The 23,675-nt window shown below is 49.7% G+C and overlaps 1 protein-coding gene across 2 annotated transcripts in view; it reads left to right on the top strand.

Annotated features, from left to right (window-relative positions):
• The window catches only part of lclat1 (lysocardiolipin acyltransferase 1), a 69,740-nt gene that overhangs the window by 19,510 nt on the left and 26,555 nt on the right, over positions 1–23,675 (top strand). For both annotated transcript variants that reach the window (XM_078535267.1, XM_078535266.1), the window contains exons 2-4: positions 3,590–3,755; positions 3,900–4,098; positions 12,793–12,939. In XM_078535267.1, the coding sequence (XP_078391393.1) occupies positions 3,591–3,755; positions 3,900–4,098; positions 12,793–12,939 (511 nt within the window). In that variant the 5' untranslated portion in view covers position 3,590. The remainder of the gene's footprint in view (positions 1–3,589; positions 3,756–3,899; positions 4,099–12,792; positions 12,940–23,675) is intronic.

Raw genomic sequence — 23,675 nt, 5'->3', positions numbered from 1 at the left:
TGTCCCCACCAGTACTGTACCCCAGTATTATACAGTGACAGACCTGTCCCCACCAGTACTGTACCCCAGTGTTATACAGTGACAGACCCATCCCCACCAGTACTGTACCCCAGAGTTATACAGTGACAGACCTGTCCCCACCAGTACTGTACCCCAGTGTTACACAGTAACAGACCTCTCCCCACCAGTACTGTACCCCAGTGTTATACAGTGACAGACCTGTCCCCACCAGTACTGTACCCCAGTGTTATACAGTGACAGACCTGTCCCCACCAGTACTGCACCCCAGTGCTATACAGTGACAGACCTGTCCCCACCAGTACTGCACCCCAGTGCTATACAGTGACAGACCTGTCCCCACCAGTACTGTACCCCAGTGTTATACAGTGTCAGACCTGTCCCCACCAGTACTGTACCCCAGTGTTATACAGTGACAGACCTGTCCCCACCAGTACTGTACCCCAGTGTTATACAGTGACATACCTGTCCCCACCAGTACTGTACCCCAGTGTTATACAGTGACATACCTGTCCCCACCAGTACTGTACCCCAGTGTTATACAGTGACAGACCTGTCCCCACCAGTACTGTACCCCAGTATTATACAGTGACAGACCTGTCCCCACCAGTACTGTACCCCAGTGTTATACAGTGACAGACCCGTCCCCACCAGTACTGTACCCCAGTGTTATACAGTGACAGACCTGTCCCCAACAGTACTGTACCCCAGTGTTATACAGTGTCAGACCTGTCCCCACCAGTACTGTACCCCAGTGTTATACAGTGACAGACCTGTCCCCACCGGTACTGTACCCCAGTGTTATACAGTGACAGACCTGTCCCCACCAGTACTGTACCCCAGTGTTACACAGTAACAGACCTCTCCCCACCAGTACTGTACCCCAGTGTTATACAGTGATAGACCTGTCCCCACCAGTACTGTACCCCAGTGTTATACAGTGACAGACCTGTCCCCACCAGTACTGTGCCCCAGTGTTATACAGTGACAGACCTGTCCCCACCAGTACTGTACCCCAGTGTTATACAGTGACAGACCTGTCCCCACCAGTACTGTACCCCAGTGTTATACAGTGACAGACCTGTCCCCACCAGTACTGTACCCCAGTGTTATACAGTGACAGACCTGTCCCCACCAGTACTGTACCCCAGTGTTATACAGTGACATACCTGTCCCCACCGGTACTGTACCCCAGTGTTATACAGTGACACACCTGTCCCCACCAGTACTGTACCCAAGTGTTATACAGTGACAGACCTGTCCCCACCAGTACTGTACCCCAGTATTATACAGTGACAGACCTGTCCCCACCAGTACTGTACCCCAGTGTTATACAGTGACAGACCCATCCCCACCAGTACTGTACCCCAGTGTTATACAGTGACAGACCTGTCCCCACCAGTACTGTACCCCAGTGTTACACAGTAACAGACCTCTCCCCACCAGTACTGTACCCCAGTGCTATACAGTGACAGACCTGTCCCCACCAGTACTGTACCCCAGTGTTATACAGTGACAGACCTGTCCCCACCAGTACTGTACCCCAGTGTTATACAGTGACAGACCTGTCCCCACCAGTACTGTACCCCAGTGTTATACAGTGACATACCTGTCCCCACCAGTACTGTACCCCAGTGTTATACAGTGACATACCTGTCCCCACCAGTACTGTACCCCAGTGTTATACAGTGACAGACCTGTCCCCACCAGTACTGTACCCCAGTATTATACAGTGACAGACCTGTCCCCACCAGTACTGTACCCCAGTGTTATACAGTGACAGACCCATCCCCACCAGTACTGTACCCCAGTGTTATACAGTGACAGACCTGTCCCCACCAGTACTGTACCCCAGTGTTATACAGTGTCAGACCTGTCCCCACCAGTACTGTACCCCAGTGTTATACAGTGACAGACCTGTCCCCACCAGTACTGTACCCCAGTGTTATACAGTGACATACCTGTCCCCACCAGTACTGTACCCCAGTGTTATACAGTGACAGACCTGTCCCCACCAGTACTGTACCCCAGTATTATACAGTGACAGACCTGTCCCCACCAGTACTGTACCCCAGTGTTATACAGTGACAGACCCATCCCCACCAGTACTGTACCCCAGTGTTATACAGTGACAGACCTGTCCCCAACAGTACTGTACCCCAGTGTTATACAGTGTCAGACCTGTCCCCACCAGTACTGTACCCCAGTGTTATACAGTGACAGACCTGTCCCCACCGGTACTGTACCCCAGTGTTATACAGTGACAGACCTGTCCCCACCAGTACTGTACCCCAGTGTTACACAGTAACAGACCTCTCCCCACCAGTACTGTACCCCAGTGTTATACAGTGATAGACCTGTCCCCACCAGTACTGTACCCCAGTGTTATACAGTGACAGACCTGTCCCCACCAGTACTGTGCCCCAGTGTTATACAGTGACAGACCTGTCCCCACCAGTACTGTACCCCAGTGTTATACAGTGACAGACCTGTCCCCACCAGTACTGTACCCCAGTGTTATACAGTGACAGACCTGTCCCCACCAGTACTGTACCCCAGTGTTATACAGTGACAGACCTGTCCCCACCAGTACTGTACCCCAGTGTTATACAGTGACATACCTGTCCCCACCGGTACTGTACCCCAGTGTTATACAGTGACATACCTGTCCCCACCAGTACTGTACCCAAGTGTTATACAGTGACAGACCTGTCCCCACCAGTACTGTACCCCAGTATTATACAGTGACAGACCTGTCCCCACCAGTACTGTACCCCAGTGTTATACAGTGACAGACCCATCCCCACCAGTACTGTACCCCAGTGTTATACAGTGACAGACCTGTCCCCACCAGTACTGTTCCCCAGTGTTACACAGTAACAGACCTCTCCCCACCAGTACTGTACCCCAGTGCTATACAGTGACAGACCTGTCCCCACCAGTACTGTACCCCAGTGTTATACAGTGACAGACCTGTCCCCACCAGTACTGTACCCCAGTGTTATACAGTGACAGACCTGTCCCCACCAGTACTGTACCCCAGTGTTATACAGTGACATACCTGTCCCCACCAGTACTGTACCCCAGTGTTATACAGTGACATACCTGTCCCCACCAGTACTGTACCCCAGTGTTATACAGTGACAGACCTGTCCCCACCAGTACTGTACCCCAGTATTATACAGTGACAGACCTGTCCCCACCAGTACTGTACCCCAGTGTTATACAGTGACAGACCCATCCCCACCAGTACTGTACCCCAGTGTTATACAGTGACAGACCTGTCCCCACCAGTACTGTACCCCAGTGTTATACAGTGTCAGACCTGTCCCCACCAGTACTGTACCCCAGTGTTATACAGTGACAGACCTGTCCCCACCAGTACTGTACCCCAGTGTTACACAGTGACAGACCTGTCCCCACCAGTACTGTACCCCAGTGTTATACAGTGACAGACCTGTCCCCACCAGTACTGTACCCCAGTGTTATACAGTGTCAGACCTGTTGCTAGTGTGAGTGGATTTCCTGCCCTGATGTACTAATTGTTGAGTCTCTTGCTCTTGTTTTTCAGCATGTTTTCATTGAAGGGAACTCTCATCCTGCTGTTGCTGTTCTTTAGCAGTTTCTTTGGCAGTATCTTCATGCTGGCTCCCTTCCTTCCCATCATGCTGCTGTCCCCGGCCTGCTATCGCTGGATCACTGAGCGTATTGTTGCTGTCTGGCTCACCCTCCCTGTGGTAAGTGAGCATCTCTCGATGAGTGTTGCTGAATCTGGCTCCTGTTTCCAATTAGATAACCTCTATCCCATTCTCCCGGATTTCTGCTGAGCTTGTTCCCCAGCACTCTTAACCCTGTCGTCTTTCCCTTGTTGTCTCTGTCAGGCTCTGTTGGAGATGGTGCTCGGTGTGAGGGTGGTCATCACTGGAGATGGCTTCGTCCCTGGTGAGCGCAGTGTGATCATCATGAACCACCGAACACGCCTGGACTGGATGTATCTGTGGAGTTGCCTGCTCCGATGCAGCTATCTCAGAATGGAAAAGATCTGCCTCAAGTCATCCCTCAAATCCATTCCGGGCTTTGGTTAGTGCACCTGACTGCCGGACGCTCACCAAATCACAGTTACAAGGGCAGGGGGCTGTGCCGGAGGGATGGACCAGGCAGTTGGGTGTGCCTGCATTGTGTGAATGAGCCTAGGGTTCACGTATTCGATGAGACAATGTAGAAGGAGCTTTGCTGTCTAAACCCACAGCCAACACTGACTTCCCACCTAAACCCAGCCATCCACACAGAAGAATCATCCTCGGCCTGTACAGAGTTACAGACAGGTTCAGTGAGTGGGTAATAAGGTGGGAGATAGAGTGTAATGTGGGGAAGTGTAAAGTTATTCACTTTGGATCCTAAGAGTAGAAAAGGTGAATCATTTTTAAAAGGGGAGAAACTTTGTAAGTTTTGATGTGCGAAGGGACTTGGGTGGACTGGTGCCAGGAGCAGAGAGTTAGCTTGTGGGTGCAGCAGGCAATGAGGAAGGCAAGTGGCTTGCTGTCCTTTCTTGCAAGTGGATTGGAGGACAGGAATAAGGAAGTGTTGCTCCAGCTGTGTAGGACCACACCTGGAGCAGTGTGCACAGCTTTGGTCTCTACATCTAAGGAGAGATACACTTTATATTGGAGATGGTACAACAGTGGCATTCACTAGAAAATAGTGAGGACCAGTTGGGATATTAGAAAATGTTAAACTAGCCGCAAATAGAATTGTAAAAAAATCTTACAGATTCATTGTGATTTATTTATTCAAAAAGGGATCCTGATAGATAAAACACCCAAAAAAAAAGATAAAAGAGAAACACATCAGTAGCTGTACACAGTACGCCAAGTGTTGTCTAATCCAGGCTCCATGTGTTGCACAGAACTGCTCGAGTTCTCTTCATGCACTGCACCCTTGTCTCCTGACTGATTTGACTGTGGCAATTCAGTTTTTAACTTCCAGCAACAAGTGATAATCTTTATGTTAGTTATATTCTCTGTATCACTTATCTAATTAATTACTTTACAGCTATCCCTGGTTTAGCACTTTTGAGTGTGTCCCTAAAAAAATGGCGTGTTAAACAAAAATCACTCCCATACATAACCATGCAATAAGGATGGGATGCCTTATGTTCCTGACCTGTCATCTTTACCTTAAAAATCTACTGGCTGCCTTGGACTTCACAGGCCCAAAAATCCTCTCTCTGCCTCTGAAAAACTTGCTAACTCTTCCTACTTATCCTCCTGCTCTCCAGCCCTACCACTCCCCCACTGCTACCCTCTTTCAGCCCTTGGTGTGAGTGAGGGTGCGGGATGGGGGTGGCGAGAGGAGCTGTGAGTGGGATGGCCGGGGAGGGAGAGGTCAGCGGGAGGAGACCACAAGCTAGAGGAAAGTGTACTGAACGCTGCTGCTACTGCAGCACACCGATGGCTCACTCCATTGGGCCCTGGCATGAGAAGGTTGTCTTATGATGAGAGGCTGAGTAAATTGAGTTTATATTCCCCGGAGTTCCGAAGTATGAGGTAATCTCATTGAAACATACCAGATTGTGAAGAGGCTTGACAGGGTGGACACTGAGAGCTTGATTCTCCGGCTGGGGAACCTAGAACACAGGGGCACAGTCCCTGGATAAGGGGCCAATGATTTAAAGAAGAGTTGAAGAGGAATGCCTTCACTCGGAGAATGTTTGGAATTCGCTACCCCAGAGGTTGGTCGATGCTCCATTGCTGAATATGTTTAAGGCTGGGGATGCACAGATTTTTGGGCTTTCAGGGAATCGAAGGGGACTGGGGGGCAGGGTGAGAAAGTGCAGTTGAGACTGATCATCAGCCCTTAGGGTATCGAATAGCAGAGCAGACTTCAGGGGCTGAATGGACGATTGCTCCTAGTTCTTATGTTCCTATGTCCCACATGAGAGATTTCCAATGAGTAAATTAACCTAATGCTGTACCTGCCCTGGGAGTGTTTGATGGGGACAGTGTAGAGGGAGCTTTACTCTGTATCTAACCCCGTGCTGTACCTGTCCTGGGAGTGTTTGATGAGGACAGTGTAAAGGAAGCTTTACTCTGTATCTAACCTCGTGCTGTACCTGTCCTGGGAGTGTTTGATGGGGACAGTGTAGAGGGAGCTTTACTCTGTATCTAACCCCATGCTGTACCTGTCCTGGGAATGTTTAATGGGGACAGTGTAGAGGGAGCTTTACTCTGTATCTAACCCCGTGCTGTACCTGTCCTGGGCGTGTTTGATGGGGACAGTGTAGAGGGAGCTTTACTCTGTATCTAACCCCGTGCTGTACCTGTCCTGGGAGTGTTTGATGGGGACAGTGTAGAGGGAGCTTTACTCTGTATCTAACCCCATGCTGTACCTGTCCTGGGAATGTTTGATGGGGACAGTGTAGAGGGTGCTTTACTCTCTATCTAACCCCGTGCTGTACCTGTCCTGGGAGTGTTTGATGGGGACAGTGTAGAGGGAGCCTTACTCTGTATCTAACCCCGTGCTGTACCTGTCCTGGGAGTGTTTGATGGGGACAATGTAGAGGGAGCTTTACTCTGTATCTAACCCTGTGCTGTACCTGTCCTGGGAGTGTTTGATGGGGACGGTGTAGAGGGAGCTTTACTCTGTATCTAACCCCGTGCTGTACCTGTGCGGGGTGTGTTTGATGGGGACAGTGTAGAGGGAGCTTTACTCTGTATCTAACCCCGTGCTGTACCTGTCCTGGGAGTGTTTGATGGGGACAGTGTAGAGGGAGCTTTACTCTGTATCTAACCCTGTGCTGTACCTGTCCTGGGAGTGTTTGATGGGGACAGTGTAGAGGGAGTTTTACTCTGTATCTAACCCTGTGCTGTACCTGTCCTGGGAGTGTTTGTTTGATGGGGACAGTGTAAAAGGCAGTGTATCTTACCCCATGAGGAAGGACGTGTGAGTCCGAGGCTAATGCGTAATGACCGAAACACACTGAGTGTGATTGCAAATGGAGTGATAGGGGGCCATTAATATCCTGAGTCAGCTGTGAGGGCAGCCTGTGGCCTGGTGAAGATACTCTTTACCTCCAGCCCGCACCAGGCCCACCTCCCGCTCTCTGCCTCTCTGCACAGTCTGCACGGAAACCACAGGAGGAGGTTGGCTCTGCTCTGTTACCGGACTTCATGCTTTTCACTGACGCGGTTTCTCTGCTCTCAGCAATTTACTGGAAACCTTCCGGCCACCTCTTCACATCTCAAAAGTTTACAACTCTCAGAACAGGAAACGCTCAGCTCACTGCCAACACTGTTAACAATCTATATCACAAGCTGTCTTATCAGCCAATTCTCTCCAACTTCCCCTCAACTGAAAACTTAGCATCATTCGAAAATGCATTGCTTTGTTTTTAACCAAAAGGGTATCTCAGCACGGGGTTAGATACAGAGTAAAGCTCCCTCTACACTGTCCCCATCAAACACTCCCAGGGCAGGTACAGCACAGGGTTAGATACAGAGTAAAGCTCCCTCTACACTGTCCCCATCAAACCCTCCCAGGACAGGTACAGCACGGGGTTAGATACAGAGTAAAGCTCCCTCTACACTGTCCCCATCAAACACTCCCTGGACAGGTACAGCACGGGGTTAGATACAGAGTAAAGCTCTCTCTACACTGTCCCCATCAAACACTCCCAGGACAGGTACAGCACGGGGTTAGATACAGAGTAAAGCTCCCTCTACACTGTCCCCATCAAACACTCCCAGGACAGGTACAGCACGGGGTTAGATACAGAGTAAAGCTCCCTCTACACCGTCCCCATCAAACACTCCCAGGACAGGTACAGCACGGGGTTAGATACAGAGTAAAGCTCCCTCTACACTGTCCCCATCAAACACTCCCAGGACAGGTACAGCACGGGGTTAGATACAGAGTAAAGCTCCCTCTACACTGTCCCCATCAAACACTCCCAGGACAGGTACAGCACGGGGTTAGATACAGAGTAAAGCTCCCTCTACACTGTCCCCATCAAACACTCCCTGGACAGGTACAGCACGGGGTTAGATACAGAGTAAAGCTCTCTCTACACCGTCCCCATCAAACACTCCCAGGACAGGTACAGCACGGGGTTAGATACAGAGTAAAGCTCCCTCTACACCGTCCCCATCAAACACTCCCAGGACAGGTACAGCACGGGGTTAGATACAGAGTAAAGCTCCCTCTACACTGTCCCCATCAAACACTCCCAGGACAGGTACAGCACGGGGTTAGATACAGAGTAAATCTCCCTCTACACTGTCCCCATCAAACACTCCCAGGACAGGTACAGCACGGGGTTAGATACAGAGTAAAGCTCCCTCTACACTGTCCCCATCAAACACTCCCAGGACAGGTACAGCACGGGGTTAGATACAGAGTAAAGCTCCCTCTACACTGTCCCCATCAAACACTCCCAGGACAGATACAGCACGGGGTTAGATACAGAGTAAAGCTCCCTCCACACTGTCCCCATCAAATACTTCCAGAGGAGGTTATGGCGTAGTGATAATGTTGGTGGACTAGTAAGTCAGAGACCCAGGGTAATGCTCTGAGGACCCAGGTGGAATTTGAACTCAATAAAAAACCGGAATTAAAAGTCTGATGTTGACCATGAAACCATTGTGGATTGTAAAATCCCATCTGGTTCACTAATGGCCTTCAAAGAAGGAAATCATCTGCCCTGAAGGAACTGAGGGCATCCTGGCTAAGTTTGCAGATGATACAAAGATAGGTGGAGGGACAGGTAGTATTGAGGAGGCGGGGAGTCTGCAGAAGGATTTGGACAGGTTAGGAGAATGGGCAAAGAAGTGGCAGATGGAATACAACATAGGGAAGTGTGAGGTCATGCACTTTGGTAGGAAGAATAGAGGCATAGACTATTTTCTAAATGGGGAGAGAATTCAGAAATCTGGAGTGCAAAGGGACTTGGGAGTCCGAGTCCAGGATTCTCTTCAGGTTAACTTGCAAGTTGAGTCGGTAGTTAGGAAGGCAAATGCAATGTTGGCATTTATTTCGAGAGGACTAGAATATAAAAGCAGGGATGTGCTGCTGAGGCTTTATAAGGCTCTGGTAAGACCACATTTAGAATATTGTGAGCAATTTTGGGCCCCGTATCTCAGGAAGGATGTGCTGGCCCTGGAGAGGGTCCAGAGGAGGTTCACGAGAATGATCCTAGGAATGAAAGGTTTAACATATGAGGAATGTTTGAGGACTCTGGGTCTATACTCGATGGAGTTTAGAAGGATGAGGGGGGATCTGATTGAAACTTACAGAATACTGAAAGGCCTGGACAGAGTGGACGTGGGGAAGATGTTTCCATTAGTAGGAGAGACTAGGACCCGAGGGCACAGCCTCAGAGTAAAGGGAAGACCTTTTAGAACAGAGATGAGGAGAAACTTCTTTAGCCAGAGAGTGGTGAATCTATGGAATTCATTGCCACAGAAGGTTGTGGAGGCCAGGTCATTGAGTGTATTTAAGACCGAGATAGATAGGTTCTTGATTGGTAAGGGGATCAAAGGTTACAGGGAGAAGGCGGGAGAATGGGGTTGAGAAACTTATCAGCCATGATTGAATGGCGGAGCAGACTCGATGGGCCGAATGGCCTAATTTCTGCTCCTATGTCTTATGGTCTTATCTGAAATGGGCTACGTGTGACTTCAGCAATGTGGTTCTCTCTGAAATGGCCTAGTAAGCCACTCAGTTGTATCAAACCACTACAAAGTCACAAGAAAGGAATGAAACTCCTCCTTACTAACACCTGGGGGCTAGTGCCAAAATTGGGGAGCTGTCTCACAGACTAGTCAAGCAACAGCCTGACATAGTCATCCTCACGGAATCACACCTTACAGATAATGTCCCAGACACCACCATCACCATCCCTGGGTATGTCCTGTCCCACCGGCAGGACAGGCCCAGCAGAGGTGGTGACACAGTGGTATACAGTCGGGAGGGAGTTGTCCTGGGAGTCCTCAACATTGACTCTGGACCCCATGAAGTCTCATGGCATCAGGTCAAACATGGACAAGGAAACCTCCTGCTGATAACCACGTACCGCCCTCCCTCAGCTGATGAACATGTTGAACATCACTTGGAAGCACCGAGTGTGGCAAGGGAGCAAAATGTACTCTGGGTGGCGGACTTCAATGTTCATCACCAAGAGAGGCTTCCTGTCTGTCTCTCTCCCCATGTCTCCCTGTCTCTCTCTCTCCCCATGTCTCCCTGTCTCTCTCTCTCTCCCCATGTCTCCCTGTCTTTCTCTCTCGCTGTCTCTCTCTCTCTCCGTCTCTCTCTCTCTCCCTGTCTCTCTCTCGCTGTCTCTCTCTCTCTCCCTGTCTCTCTCTCTCTCGCTGTCTCTCTCTCTCCCTGTCTCTCTCTCGCTGTCTCTCTCTCTCTCTCCCTGTCTCTCTCTCTCTCGCTGTCTCTCTCTCTCTCCCTGTCTCTCTCTCTCCCCATGTCTCCCTGTCTCTCTCTCTCTCGCTGTCTCTCTCTCTCCCCATGTCTCCCTGTCTCTCTCTCTCTCGCTGTCTCTCTCTCTCCCCCCATGTCTCCCTGTCTCTCTCTCTCGCTGTCTCTCTCTCTCCCCATGTCTCCCTGTCTCTCACTCTCTTGCTGTCTCTCTCTCTCCCCATGTCTCCCTGTCTCTCTCTCTCTCGCTGTCTCTCTCTCTCTCGCTGTCTCTCTCCCTCTCGCTGTCTCTCTCCCTCTCGCTGTCTCTCTCCCTCTCGCTGTCTCTCTCTCTGTCTCTCTCTCTCTGTCTCTCTCCCTCTCGCTGTCTCTCTCCCTCTCGCTGTCTCTCTCCCTCTCGCTGTCTCTCTCCCTCTCGCTGTCTCTCTCTCCCTCTCACTGTCTCTCTCCCACTCGCTGTCTCTCTCCCTCTCGCTGTCTCTCTCCCTCTCGCTGTCTCTCTCCCTCTCGCTGTCTCTCTCTCTCTCGCTGTCTCTCTCTCTCTTGCTGTCTCTCTATCTCGCTCTCGCTGTCTCGCTCTCGCTGTCTCTCTCTCGCTGTCTCTCTCTCGCTGTCTATCTCTCGCTGTCTATCTCTCGCTGTCTCTCTCTCGCTGTCTCTCTCTCGCTGTCTGTCGCTCTCTCTCTCTCGCTGTCTGTCGCTCTCTCTCTCGCTGACTGTCGCTCTCTCTCGCTGTCTGTCGCTCTCTCTCTCGCTGTCTGTCGCTCTCTCTCTCGCTGTCTGTCGCTCTCTCTCTCGCTGTCTGTCGCTCTCTCTCTCGCTGTCTGTCGCTCTCTCTCTCGCTGTCTGTCGCTCTCTCTCTCGCTGTCTGTCGCTCTCTCGCTGTCTGTCGCTCTCTCTCTCGCTGTCTGTCGCTCTCTCTCTCGCTGTCTGTCGCTCTCTCTCTCGCTGTCTGTCGCTCTCTCTCTCGCTGACTGTCGCTCTCTCTCTCGCTGACTGTCGCTCTCTCTCTCGCTGACTGTCGCTCTCTCTCGCTGACTGTCGCTCTCTCTCGCTGACTGTCGCTCTCTCTCGCTGACTGTCGCTCTCTCTCGCTGACTGTCGCTCTCTCTCTCGCTGACTGTCACTCCCTCTCGCTGTCTCTCTCCCTCTCGCTGTCTCTCTCCCTCTCGCTGTCTCTCTCCCTCTCGCTGTCTCTCTCCCTCTCGCTGTCTCTCTCCCTCTCGCTGTCTCTCTCCCTCTCGCTGTCTCTCTCCCTCTCGCTGTCTCTCTCTCTCTCGCTGTCTCTCTCTCTCTCGCTGTCTCTCTCTCTCTCGCTCCCTCTCTCTCTCGCTCGGTCTCTCTCTCGCTCCCTTGCGCGCTCTCTCGCTCGCGCTCTCCCTCACCCTCTCACCCTCACCCTCTCACCCTCTCCCCCTCTTCCTCTCTCCCTCGCCCTCTCTCCCTCATCCTCGCCCTCACTCCCTCGCCCTCGCTCCCTCGCTCCATCGCCCTCTCACTGTCGCTCGCTCTCGCTCTCGCTGTCTCGCTCTCATTCTCTCGCTGTCTCTCTCTCTCGCTGTCTCTCTCTCTCGCTGTCTCTCTCTCTCGCTGTCTCTCTCTCTTTCGCTGTCTCTCTCTCTTTCGCTGTCTCTCTCTCTTTCGCTGTCTCTCTCTCTCTCGCTGTCTCTCTCTCTCTCTCGCTGTCTCTCTCTCTCTCTCGCTGTCTCTCACTCTCTCTCGCTGTCTCTCTCTCTCTCGCTGTCTCTCTCTCTCTCGCTGTCTCTCTCTCTCGCTCTCGCTGTCTGTCGCTCTCTCGCTGTCTGTCGCTCTCTCGCTGTCTGTCGCTCTCTCGCTGTCTGTCGCTCTCTCGCTGTCTGTCGCTCTCTCGCTGTCTGTCGCTCTCTCGCTGTCTGTCGCTCTCTCTCTCTCGCTGTCTGTCGCTCTCTCTCTCGCTGTCTGTCGCTCTCTCTCTCGCTGTCTGTCGCTCTCTCTCGCTGTCTGTCGCTCTCTCTCTCGCTGTCTGTCGCTCTCTCTCGCTGTCTGTCGCTCTCTCTCGCTGTCTGTCGCTCTCTCTCTCGCTGTCTGTCGCTCTCTCTCTCGCTGTCTGTCGCTCTCTCTCTCGCTGTCTGTCGCTCTCTCTCTCGCTGTCTGTCGCTCTCTCTCTCGCTGTCTGTCGCTCTCTCTCTCGCTGTCTCTCGCTCTCTCTCTCGCTGTCTCTCGCTCTCTCTCTCGCTGTCTCTCGCTCTCGCTCTCTCGCTCTCGCTCTCTCGCTGTCTCGCTCTCTCGGCCTCTCTCTGCACAGTCCCCAGTTGTTCTCCCTTTGCCAGTCCCCCCTCTCCCTCTGCTCACTCTGCTTTGTTTCCCTTTCAGGCTGGGCAATGCAGATGGCAGCGTTTATCTTTGTCCGGAGGAATTGGGAAGAGGACCAGGAGTACCTCAGAGACATGTTGGACTACCTGTGTGATATCAAGCATCCTCTGCAGCTTCTGATGTTCCCCGAGGGCACAGATCTCACAGGTGTGTTTCTCAACCCTTCTCCTCAGCACCTCCATCCTGCCAGGCACCGCTTCCTTATTTACTTATTTTCTACTTGAACAAAGTTAGTGACTCTCACTCAGTTTGCAATATCTAACTCTGCTTATTCTCACAGTAATGATCATCTATTCAGAAAACCACTTTTAGCTGATTGACTGTTCACTGAACTGTAAAGTAGGCAGCTTAGCTAAATTGCAGTTTCTTTTATACTTTTTAAAGCTCAAAGTCAAATTCTAAATGTGCAATAAAATTTCAGCTTGTGAAGTAGAGAGCAGAGAATTCTCACTGCACCAAATCCCCAAATCTAGCATCCTTTTAACACAGCGTGAGCCCAGAACAGATTGCTGTGTCCCACTTGTTTAACCTTGTCATTGGGGAAGGCTTTGGAAATGAGGAGCCAGGATAACATTAACAGTCACTTGACGAGAGTGGGTTAATTAAGGAAAGCCAGCATGGATTTGTTAAACTAGCTTTCTTGAGTTTTTGTTGAGGTAACAGTGATGGCTGATGAGGGTGATGCTCATATTCATATGGTATATACTGACTTAGAATTATAGAATGGTTAGAGCACAGAAGGAGGCCATTCGGCCTGTCTTGTACATGCTGGCTCTCTGCAAGAGCAACACACCTAGCCCCACTCTCCTGACTTTTCTCCATAGCCCTGCAAAATCTTTCTCTTCAGATAATTATCCAATTCCCATAGGAAAGTCTCGATTAAATCTGCATCCTCCACACACTCCTAACCATTCACTAGGGAGAAATTGTGTTCCTTCATGTCTCCATTGCTTCTTTTGTCAATCACTTGAAATCTGTTCTCTCTGGTTCTTAATCCTTCCACCAATGGGATCAGTTTCTCCCTATCTACTCCGTCCAGACCCCTCATGATTTTGAATACCTCGATCAATTCTGCTCTCAACTCTCTCTCCTCCAAGGAGAACAGTCCCAACTTCCCCAATCTATCTACATAACTGAAGTCCCTCATCCCTGGAACCATTCTCATGAATCTTTCCTGCACACTCTCTCAAGCTTTCACATCCTTCCTAAAGTGTGACATCAAGAACAGATCACAGTACTCTAGTTGACGCTGAACTAGTGATTTATAAAGGTTTATCATAACTCTGCTTTGTGCTCTATGCTGCTATTGATAAATCCCAGGACTCTGTATGCTTTATTAACCGCTCTCTCAGCCTCTTCTGCCAGTTTGCACCAGGGCCCTCTGTTTCTTTAGAATTGTACCCTTTATTTTACATTGTCTCTCTACATTCTTCCTACCGAAATGAATATCTTCACATTTCTCAGCGTTAACCTTTATCTGCCACTTGCCCGTCCATTCCCCCAAACTGTCTGTGTCCCCTTGAAGTCTATCACTATCTTCCTCACTGTTCACATCGCTCCAAAGTTTTGTGTCATCCGCAAATTTTGAACTTGTGTCCTGTACACCCAAGTCTAGGTCATGAATATATATCAGGAAAAGCAGGGGCCCTAACACCAATCCCTGGGGAAGTCCTCCTCCAGTCCGAAAACAGCCATTCATCACAACCCTCTGTTTCCTGTCACACTCAGAACTTTCTATCCATACTGACACTATCCCTTTTATTCCATGGACTCTCACTTTGCTTACAAGCCTGTTGTGTGTCACTTCATTAGATACCTTTTGGAAGTCCATGTACACCACATCAACAGCATTACCTTCATCAACCCTCTCTTTACCTCATCAAAAACTCCAGCAAGTTTCCCTTAACAAATCCATGCTGGCCTTCCTTAATTTTGTCTCAGATTATTGTTTCCAGAAGTTTCCCCATCACTGAGGTTAAACTGACTGGCCTGTAGTTGCTGGCTTTATCCTTACACCCTTGTTAGATGAAGGGTATAATGTGTGCAATTCTCCAGCCCTCTGGCACCATCCCTGTTTCTAAGGAGGAATGGAATTTCTTCCCTATTCCCTCAGTATCAGTCCTGACCTTTCTCCAGCCAGCTCTCTGCTATTGCCATGACATCATATTCCCTTGTGGTTATCTACATCTGCAGTTCACCAACCTTATTTTCCATGTTTTGTGTTTACATGCAATGTAAGCCTAATTTAGACCTTATTACATTCCCTCTTCATCTATCTCCTCTAGTGCCATCTGTCTCCCAATTCTTCCTGCATCTTGTTTCTTCTTTCCAGTGCTGCACCCTGGCTCCCACCCGCTGCCCAGTTAGTTTCAACCCACCTGAACGGCACTAGTAAATCGTCCCACGTGAACATTGATCCCAACCTGCTTGAGGTGCAACCTGTCCGGTCTGCACAGCAGCCACAACAATATTCCCCCCCTCCACCCCCAACCCCACCCCACCTCCCCCGCCCACTCCAAAACCCCAGGCACCGTCCACATGTCCCTCATACTCTGACCTTCTCCCCTATACCCCTTGCACTCTGACCTTCACGAACATATGAATTAGGAGCAGGAGGAGGCCGTTCAGCTCCTCGAGCCTGCTCTGCCATTCAGTAAGATCGGGGCTGATCTGAATGTAACCTCAACCCCACATTCCTGCCTCCCCCCGATAACCTTTCACCCCCTTGTTAATCAGGAATCTATCCAGCTCTGCCTTAAAAATATTCAAAAACTCTACTTCCACCGCCTTTTCAAGAAGAGAGTTCCAAAGACTCACGACCCTTTGAGAGAAAAAATTTCTCCTCATCTCTGACTTAAATGAGCGACCCCTTATTTTTAAACAGTGACCCCTAGTTCTAGATTCTCCCACAAGAGGAAACATCCTCTCCACATTCACCCTGTCAAGACCCCTCAGGATCTTATATGCTTCAATTAAGTCACCTCTTACTCTTCTAAACTCCAGTGGATATAAGCCTAACCTGTCCAGCCTTTCCTCATAAGACAACCCGCCCAATCCTGGTATTAATCTGGTAAACCTTCTCTGAACTGCTAACGCATTTACATCTTTCTTTAAATAAGGAGACCAGTACAGTACACAATACTCCAGATGTGGTCTCACCAGTGCCCTGTGTAACTGACGCATAACCTCTCTACTTTTGTAATCAATTCCCCTCAGATTAAATGATAACATTCTATTAGCTTTCCAAATTACCTGTTGTACCTGCAAACTAACCTTTTGTGATTCATTCACTAGGACACCCATATCGCTATGAATCTCAGGGCTCTGCAATCTCTCACCATTTAGATAAGTTCCTTTTTTACTCTTCTTGCCAAAATGAACAATTTCACATTTGCCCACATTATACTCCATTTGCCAGGTCTTTGCCCACTCACTTAACCTATCGATATCACTTTGTAGCCTCCTTACATCCTCTTCACAATTTACTTTCCTACCCATCTTTGTGTTGTCAGCAAATTTAGCCACCATTCCCTCAGTCCCTTCATCCAAGTCATTTATATAAATTGTTAAAAGTTGAGGCCCCAGCACTGATCCCTGTAGCACACCATTCGTCACATCCTGTCAACCAGAAAAAGACCCATTCATGCCAACTCTCTGTTTCCTGTTACCTAGCTAATCCTCTATCCATGCCAATAAGTTACCCCTACACCATGAGCTTTTATTTTCTGCAATAACCTTTGATGTGTCACTTTATCAAATGCCTTCTGGAAATCTAAGTACAGTACATCCACCGGTTCCCCTTTATCCACAACACATGTGACTCTTTCAAAGAACTCAAATAAATTAGTTAAACATGATTTCCCTTTCACAAAACCATGTTGACTCTGCCTGATTACCTTGAATTTTTCTAAGTGCCTGTTATAACGTCTTTAATAACAGCTTCTAACATTTTCCCTATGACAGATGTTAGGCTAACTGGCCTGTACCTATTTCCGAGATGTACCTTGTCTCCTCTATAGTGAAGACCGAAGCAAAATACCTGTTCAATTCATCCACCACCTCCCTACTTTCTATTATCAATTCCCCAGACCCACTCTCTATAGAACCAACGCTCACTTTGTTAACCCTTTTCTTATTAAAATATCTATAGCAACTCTTACTATCCATCTTTATATTACTCGCTAGCTTTCTCTCATACTCTAATTTTTCCCTCCTTGTTAATCTTTTTGTCATTCTTTGCTGTGCCCTGTGTGGTTGGGGGTGAAGAGGCTGAGTCAGGTCTTTCGCGTATGCATATGAAAGAACGCAGAAATCTCCCTGAGACACAGAGCTGCCTCAGGGAGATTCCTTTGATTTTGAAAAGTTTAAATAACTTTTTACAAAAAAAGTAATAAATTTTAAGTCGTGTCTCCTCATGTGACAGTGTCACATGAGCTGGGACATGTCTATGAATTTCACTAAAATTTTTTATTAAAGTTTAAAAACCTTCATGAAACCTCATCCCACCCGAGGTTTCATGTTGGCTCCAGAACATGCTGTTCTAAGAAACTATCCCAAAAACATTCTATGAACTCATCTACGCTCCCTTTGCCCATCTGATTTTTCTGGTCCGCCTGTAGATTAAAATCCCCCATGATTATTACCGTACCTTTCTGACAAGCTCCCATTATCTCTTCTTTTATACTCTGTTCTACTGTGTAGTTACAATTCGAGGGCCTGTACACCATTCCCACAAGTGACTTTGTGCCTTTATCATTCCTCATCTCAACCCAAATCGCTTCTACATCCTGGTTTCCTGAACTTAGGTCATCCCTCTCTAATGTGCTAACACATTAATTAACAGAGCAACCCTCCACCTTTTCCTAGTTTCTAAATGTGACGTACCCTTCAATATTCAGGTCCTTCCTAAATGTCACGTACCCTTCAACATTCAGCTTCTTCCTAAATGTGACGTACCCTTCAATATTCAGCTCCTTCCTAAATGTGACGTACCCTTCAATATTCAGCTCCTTCCTAAATGTGACGTACCCTTCAATATTCAGCTCCTTCCTAAATGTGACGTACCCTTCAACATTCAGGTCACGATCTATGTCATCCTGTAGCCATGTCTCCATAATGACTATCAGATCGTACTTATTTTCTATTTGCGTTATCAGTTCATCTGTTTTGTTTTGGATGCTAAGTGCATTTAGATACAGAGCCTTTAGTTTTGTCCTTTTATTATTTTTGTAGTGTCCAGCCTTATCTGCTGCTTTACTCTTAGGTCTGTACTCTCTGTCCCTTGCTGTCACAGTCTGTTTATCATTTCCCATATTAATACCCGTCTCTCTTGCCTTGTCTCTACTCTTTGGTTTATCACATCTTCCCAAATTTGATCCTTTGCCCCCAGTATTCAGTTTAAAACCCTCTCTACCTCCCTAGTTAGGCAGCTCGCGAGGACCCCAGCCCCAGCACGGTTCAGGTGTAGACTGTCCCAACGGTACAGATCCCACTTTCCCCAGTACTGGTGCTCCACAAACTGGAACCCACTTCTCCCACACCAATCTTTGAGCCACGCATTCATCTCTCTAATCTTATTTGTCCTATGCCAGTGGCTCAGGTGATAACCCAGAAATTATTACCTTTGAGATTCTGCTTCTTAATTTGGCACCTAGCTCAACATACTGACTATGCAGAGCCTCCTTCTTCATCCTGCCTATGTCTTTGGTACCTACATAGACCAGGGCCACTGGATCCTCCCCCTCCCACTGCAAGTTCCTCGCCAGCATTGAGCAGATGTCCCGAACCCTGGCACTGGGCAGGCAGCACAGCCTTCTGGACTCTCGCCCTTTGCTACAGAGAACAGTGTCAACTCCCCCTTACTATACTGTCCCCCACTAAACTACATTCCTTCTTGTTTCCCCACTTGGATGGATTCCTGTACCGCGATGCCATGGTCAGTTTGCTCATCCACCCTGCAGCCCCCACTCTCATCCAAACAAGCTGAGAGAACCTCAAACCTGTTGGACAATTGCAGAGTCTCACACTGCTGCACTCCTCCCCTCAGGGTCCCCTTACCTGCCTCACTCACAGTCAGACCCTCCTGTCCCTGGCCACTGACCAAATCAGAAAACCCAATCCTCAGTGGTGTGACTGCCCCTGGTATAAAGCGTCCAGGTAACTTTCCCCCTCCCTGATGTGTCGCAGTGTCTGCAGCTCAGCCTCCAGCTCAATGACTCTGAGCTGAGGGTCCTCAAGCCGCAAACACTTACTGCAGATGTGTTTACCCTGGATCAGAATGTTATCCAGGGGCTCCCACATGCTGCAGCCTTGACACATCACCTGTCCTGCCATCCTTCATGCGTTTTAAATAATTAATTATATTCATCACTTATTTATGTTGCTATCTTATATATTTGATTAATTTTACCACCAATTTGTGTATTAGGGACAGAATGGAACTTACCCACTTACCAAATACTCCCCAAACAGCTAGCTCCTTTCCCTGTGGTAGAGCAAGAACCAATTTCTAGATAAAAAGAGGAAACGAAAACTCCTCCTTCCCTTCACTGAACTCCCCTCTCACCAAACTCAGCTGGTCAGCTTCACCCCCATATCCCTCACCCTCTGACTATCTCCCCCATATCCCTCGCCCTGTGACCTTCTCCCCATCTCCCTCGCACTCTGACCTTCGTCCCGATATCCGTCACACTCTGACCTTCTCCCACAAACCCCTCACACCCTGACCTTCTCCCCCATACCCCTCACCCACTTTCTCCCTCGTATCCCTTGCCCCGTTCCCCCATAACTGTCGCCCTTGACCACCTCAGGAAATCATGTTTGACTTTTTTTTAATTTGTTCATGGGATGTGGACATCGCTGGCTAAGGCAGCATTTATTGCCCATCCCTAATTGCCCTTGTTCAGAGGGCATTTAAGAGTCAACCAGATTGCTGTGGGTCTGGAGTCACACGTAGCCCAGACCAGGTAAGGATGGCAGATTTCCCTCCCTAAAGGACATTAGCGAACCAGATGGGTTTTTACAGCAATTGGAAATGGTTTCATGGTCATCATTAGACTTTTTAAATTCCAGATATTTATTTAATTCAAATTTCACCACCTGCCGAGGTGGAACCTGGGCTCCCAGGGTCTCTGGAATACTAGTCTAGTGACAATACCACTGAACCACCAGGTCCCTACTAATTTATTGGGGTTCTTTGAGGAAGTAACAAACAATGTGGATAAAGGAGAACCTGTGGATGTGCTGCACATGAACCTCCAGAAGGCATTTCACAAGGTGCCACATCAAACCTTACTGTGCAAAATGACAGCTCATGGTGTCGGGGGTAACATATTAGCATGGATAGAGGATTGGTTAGCTAACAGGAAGTAGAGAGTAGGGATGGCAAGATGTGACAAGTGGAGTGCCACAGGGATCAGTGCTGGGGCCTCAGCTGTTTACAATTTATATCAATGACTTGGATAATGGGATCGAATGTCTGTTTGCTAAATTTGCTGATGACACAAAGGTAGGTGGGAAAGTTAGTTGTGAAGAGGACATAAGTAGTCTGCAAAGGGACATAGACAGGTTAAGGGCAAATACTTGGCGGATGGAGTATAATGTGGGGAAACGTGAAATTGTCCTACTTTGGCAGGAAGAATAGAAAAGCAGCATATTATTGAAATGGAGAGAGATTGCAGAACTCTGAGGGACCTGGGTGTCCTGGTACATGAATGACAAAAGGTTAGCGTGCAGGTCCAGAAAGTGATTAGGAAGGCGAATGGAATGCTGTCATTTATTGCAGGATGAATGGAATGTAAGTGTCGGGATGTTTGGCCAAAGTTGTACCAGGCATTGGTGAGGTCACATCTGGAGTACTGTGCACAGTTTTGGTCTCCTTATCCAAGAAAGGATATAAACACATTAGAAGCAGTTCAGAGAAGGTTCACTCACCTGATACCTGGGATGCAGGGGTTATCTTATGAGGAAAGGTTGGACAAGCTGGGCTTGTATCCATTGGAGTTTAGAAGATTGAGAGGTGATCTGATTGAAACATAGAAGATCCTGAGGGGATTTGACAGGGTGGATGCAGAGATGATGTTTCCCCTTGTGGAGGAGACGAGCACTCGGGGACACAGTTTCAAAATAAGGGGTCTCCCAGTGAAGATGGAGGTGAGAAGAAGCTTTTTCTCTCAGAGGGTTGCAAATCTTTGGAACTCGCTTCTCTGGAGAGAGTTGGGAGCACAGTCAATGAATATTTTTAGGGCAGAGGTAGATAGATTCTTGAGTAACAAGGGAGTCAAAGGTTATTGGGCGTAGGTGGAATGTAGAGTTCAGACCACAATCAGATCAGACATGATCTTATTGAATGGCGGAGCAGGCTTGAGGGGCCGAATGGCCTACTCCTCCCTACTTCGAATGTTTGTATATCCCTCGCACTCTGACCTTCTCCCCATATCCCTCGCACTCTGACCTTCTCCCCATATCCCTCGCACTCTGACCTTCTCCCCATATCCCTCGCACTCTGACCTTCTCCCCATATCCCTCGCACTCTGACCTTCTCCCCATATCCCTCGCACTCTGACCTTCTCCCCATATCCCTCGCACTCTGACCTTCTCCCCATATCCCTCGCACTCTGACCTTCTGCCCATATCTCTCGCACTCTGACCTTCTCCCCATATCCCTCACACTCTGACCTTCTCCCCATATCCCTCGCACTCTGACCTTCTCCCCATATCCCTCGCACTCTGACCTCCCCATATCCCTCGCACTCTGACCTTCTCCCCTTATCACTCAGACTAGCCACATAAATACTGTGGTTACAAGAGCAGGTCAGAGGCTAGGAATCGTGTGACGAGTAACTCACCACCTGACTCCCCAAAGCCTGTCCACCATCTACCGGGCATAAGTCAGGAGTGTGATGGAATACTCTCCACTTGCCTGGGTGAGTGCAGCTCCCACAATACTCAAGAAGCTGAACACCGTCCAGGACAAAGCAGCCCCGCTTGATTGGCACCACATCCACAAACATTCACTCCCTCCACCACCAACGCACAGTAGCAGCAGTGTGTGGACCATCTACAAGATGCACTGCAGGAATTCACCAAGGCTCCTTTGACAGCACCTTCCAAACCCATGACCACTACCATCTAGGACAAGGGCAGCAGATAGATGGGAACACCACCACCTGGAAATTCCCCTCCAAGTCACTCACCATCCTGACTTGGAAATATATCGGCCGTTCCTTCACTGTCGCTGGGTCAAAATCCTGGAACTCCCTTCTTAACAGCACTGTGGCTGTACCTACACCACATGGACTGCAGCGGTTCAAGAAGGCAGCTCACCACCACCTTCTCAAGGGCAACTAGGGATGGGCAATAAATGCTGGCCCAGCCAATGATGCCCACATCCTGTAAATGAATAAAATAAAACTCTGACCCTCTTACCCATCCCTCTCGCACTCTGACCTTCTCACATCCAACCCCCGCACTCTGACCCTCTCCCCCATCCCTCTCGCACTCTGACCTTCTCACCCCCATTCCCTGCAATCTGACCCTCTTACCCATCCCCCTCGCACTCTGACTTTCTCACCCCCAACCCCCACACTCTGACCCTCTCCCCCACCTCCCTCGCACTCTGACCTCCTCCTCCATCCCTCGCACTCTGTCCCTCTCCCCCAACCCCCACACTCTGACCCTCTCCCCCACCTCCCTCGCACTCTGACCTCCTCCTCCATCCCTCGCACTCTGTCCCTCTCCCCCAACCCCCACACTCTGACCCTCTCCCCCACCTCCCTCGCACTCTGACCTCCTCCTCCATCCCTCGCACTCTGTCCCTCTCCCCCAACCCCCACACTCTGACCCTCTCCCCCACCTCCCTCGCACTCTGACCTCCTCCTCCATCCCTCGCACTCTGTCCCTCTCCCCCAACCCCCACACTCTGACCCTCTCCCCCACCTCCCTCGCACTCTGACCTTCTCCCCACCTCCCTCGCACTGTGACCTCCTTCCCCTTCCCTCACACTCTGACCTCCTCCCCCCATCCCTCACACTCTGACCTCCTCCCCATCCCTCGCACTCTGACCTCCTCCCCCATCCCTCGCACTCTGACCTCCTCCCTATCCCTCGCACTCTGACCTCCTCCCCATCCCTCACACTCTGACCTCTTCCCCCATCCCTCACACTCTGACCTCCTCCCCCATCCCTCGCACTCTGACCTCCTCCCCCATCCCTCGCACTCTGACCTCCTCCCCCATCCCTCACACTCTGACCTCCTCCCCCATCCCTCGCACTCTGACCTCCTCCCCATCCCTCACACTCTGACCTCTTCCCCCATCCCTCACACTCTGACCTCTTCCCCCATCCCTCACACTCTGACCTCCTCCCCCATCCCTCGCACTCTGACCTCCTCCCCCATCCCTCACACTCTGACCTCCTCCCCCATCCCTCGCACTCTGACCTCCTCCCCATCCCTCGCACTCTGACCTCCTTCCCCATCCCTCGCACTCTGACCTCCTCCCCCCATCCCTCACACTCTGACCTCCTCCCCCACCCCTCGCACTCTGACCTCCTCCCCCATCCCTCGCACTCTGACCTCCTCCCCATCCCTCTCGCACTCTGACCTTCTAACCCCCAACCCCCACACTCTGACCTCCTCCCCCATCCCTCGCACTCTGACCTCCTCCCCCATCCCTCGCATTCTGTCCCTTTCCCCCAAATCACTCGCACTCAACTGCCTCATCCTACTGTTCTATTTCTTTTCAGTTATCACTTGTATTTTGCGGTTAGGTTTGGCTTTGTCAGATGCATCAGGACCGTCATGTTTATTTTAAACAGTTCTATTAAAATTCCTGGCAATGTTGAAATAGTTTCCAGTAGTTTAGGCTGTTTTGTTTTCAGGCAATG

This window comes from Cetorhinus maximus, unplaced genomic scaffold, assembly GCF_964194155.1.
Source record: "Cetorhinus maximus unplaced genomic scaffold, sCetMax3.hap1.1 HAP1_SCAFFOLD_361, whole genome shotgun sequence".
In the NCBI taxonomy this organism is placed as follows: domain Eukaryota; kingdom Metazoa; phylum Chordata; class Chondrichthyes; order Lamniformes; family Cetorhinidae; genus Cetorhinus; species Cetorhinus maximus.
This window is presented reverse-complemented; position numbering and strand designations above follow the sequence as displayed.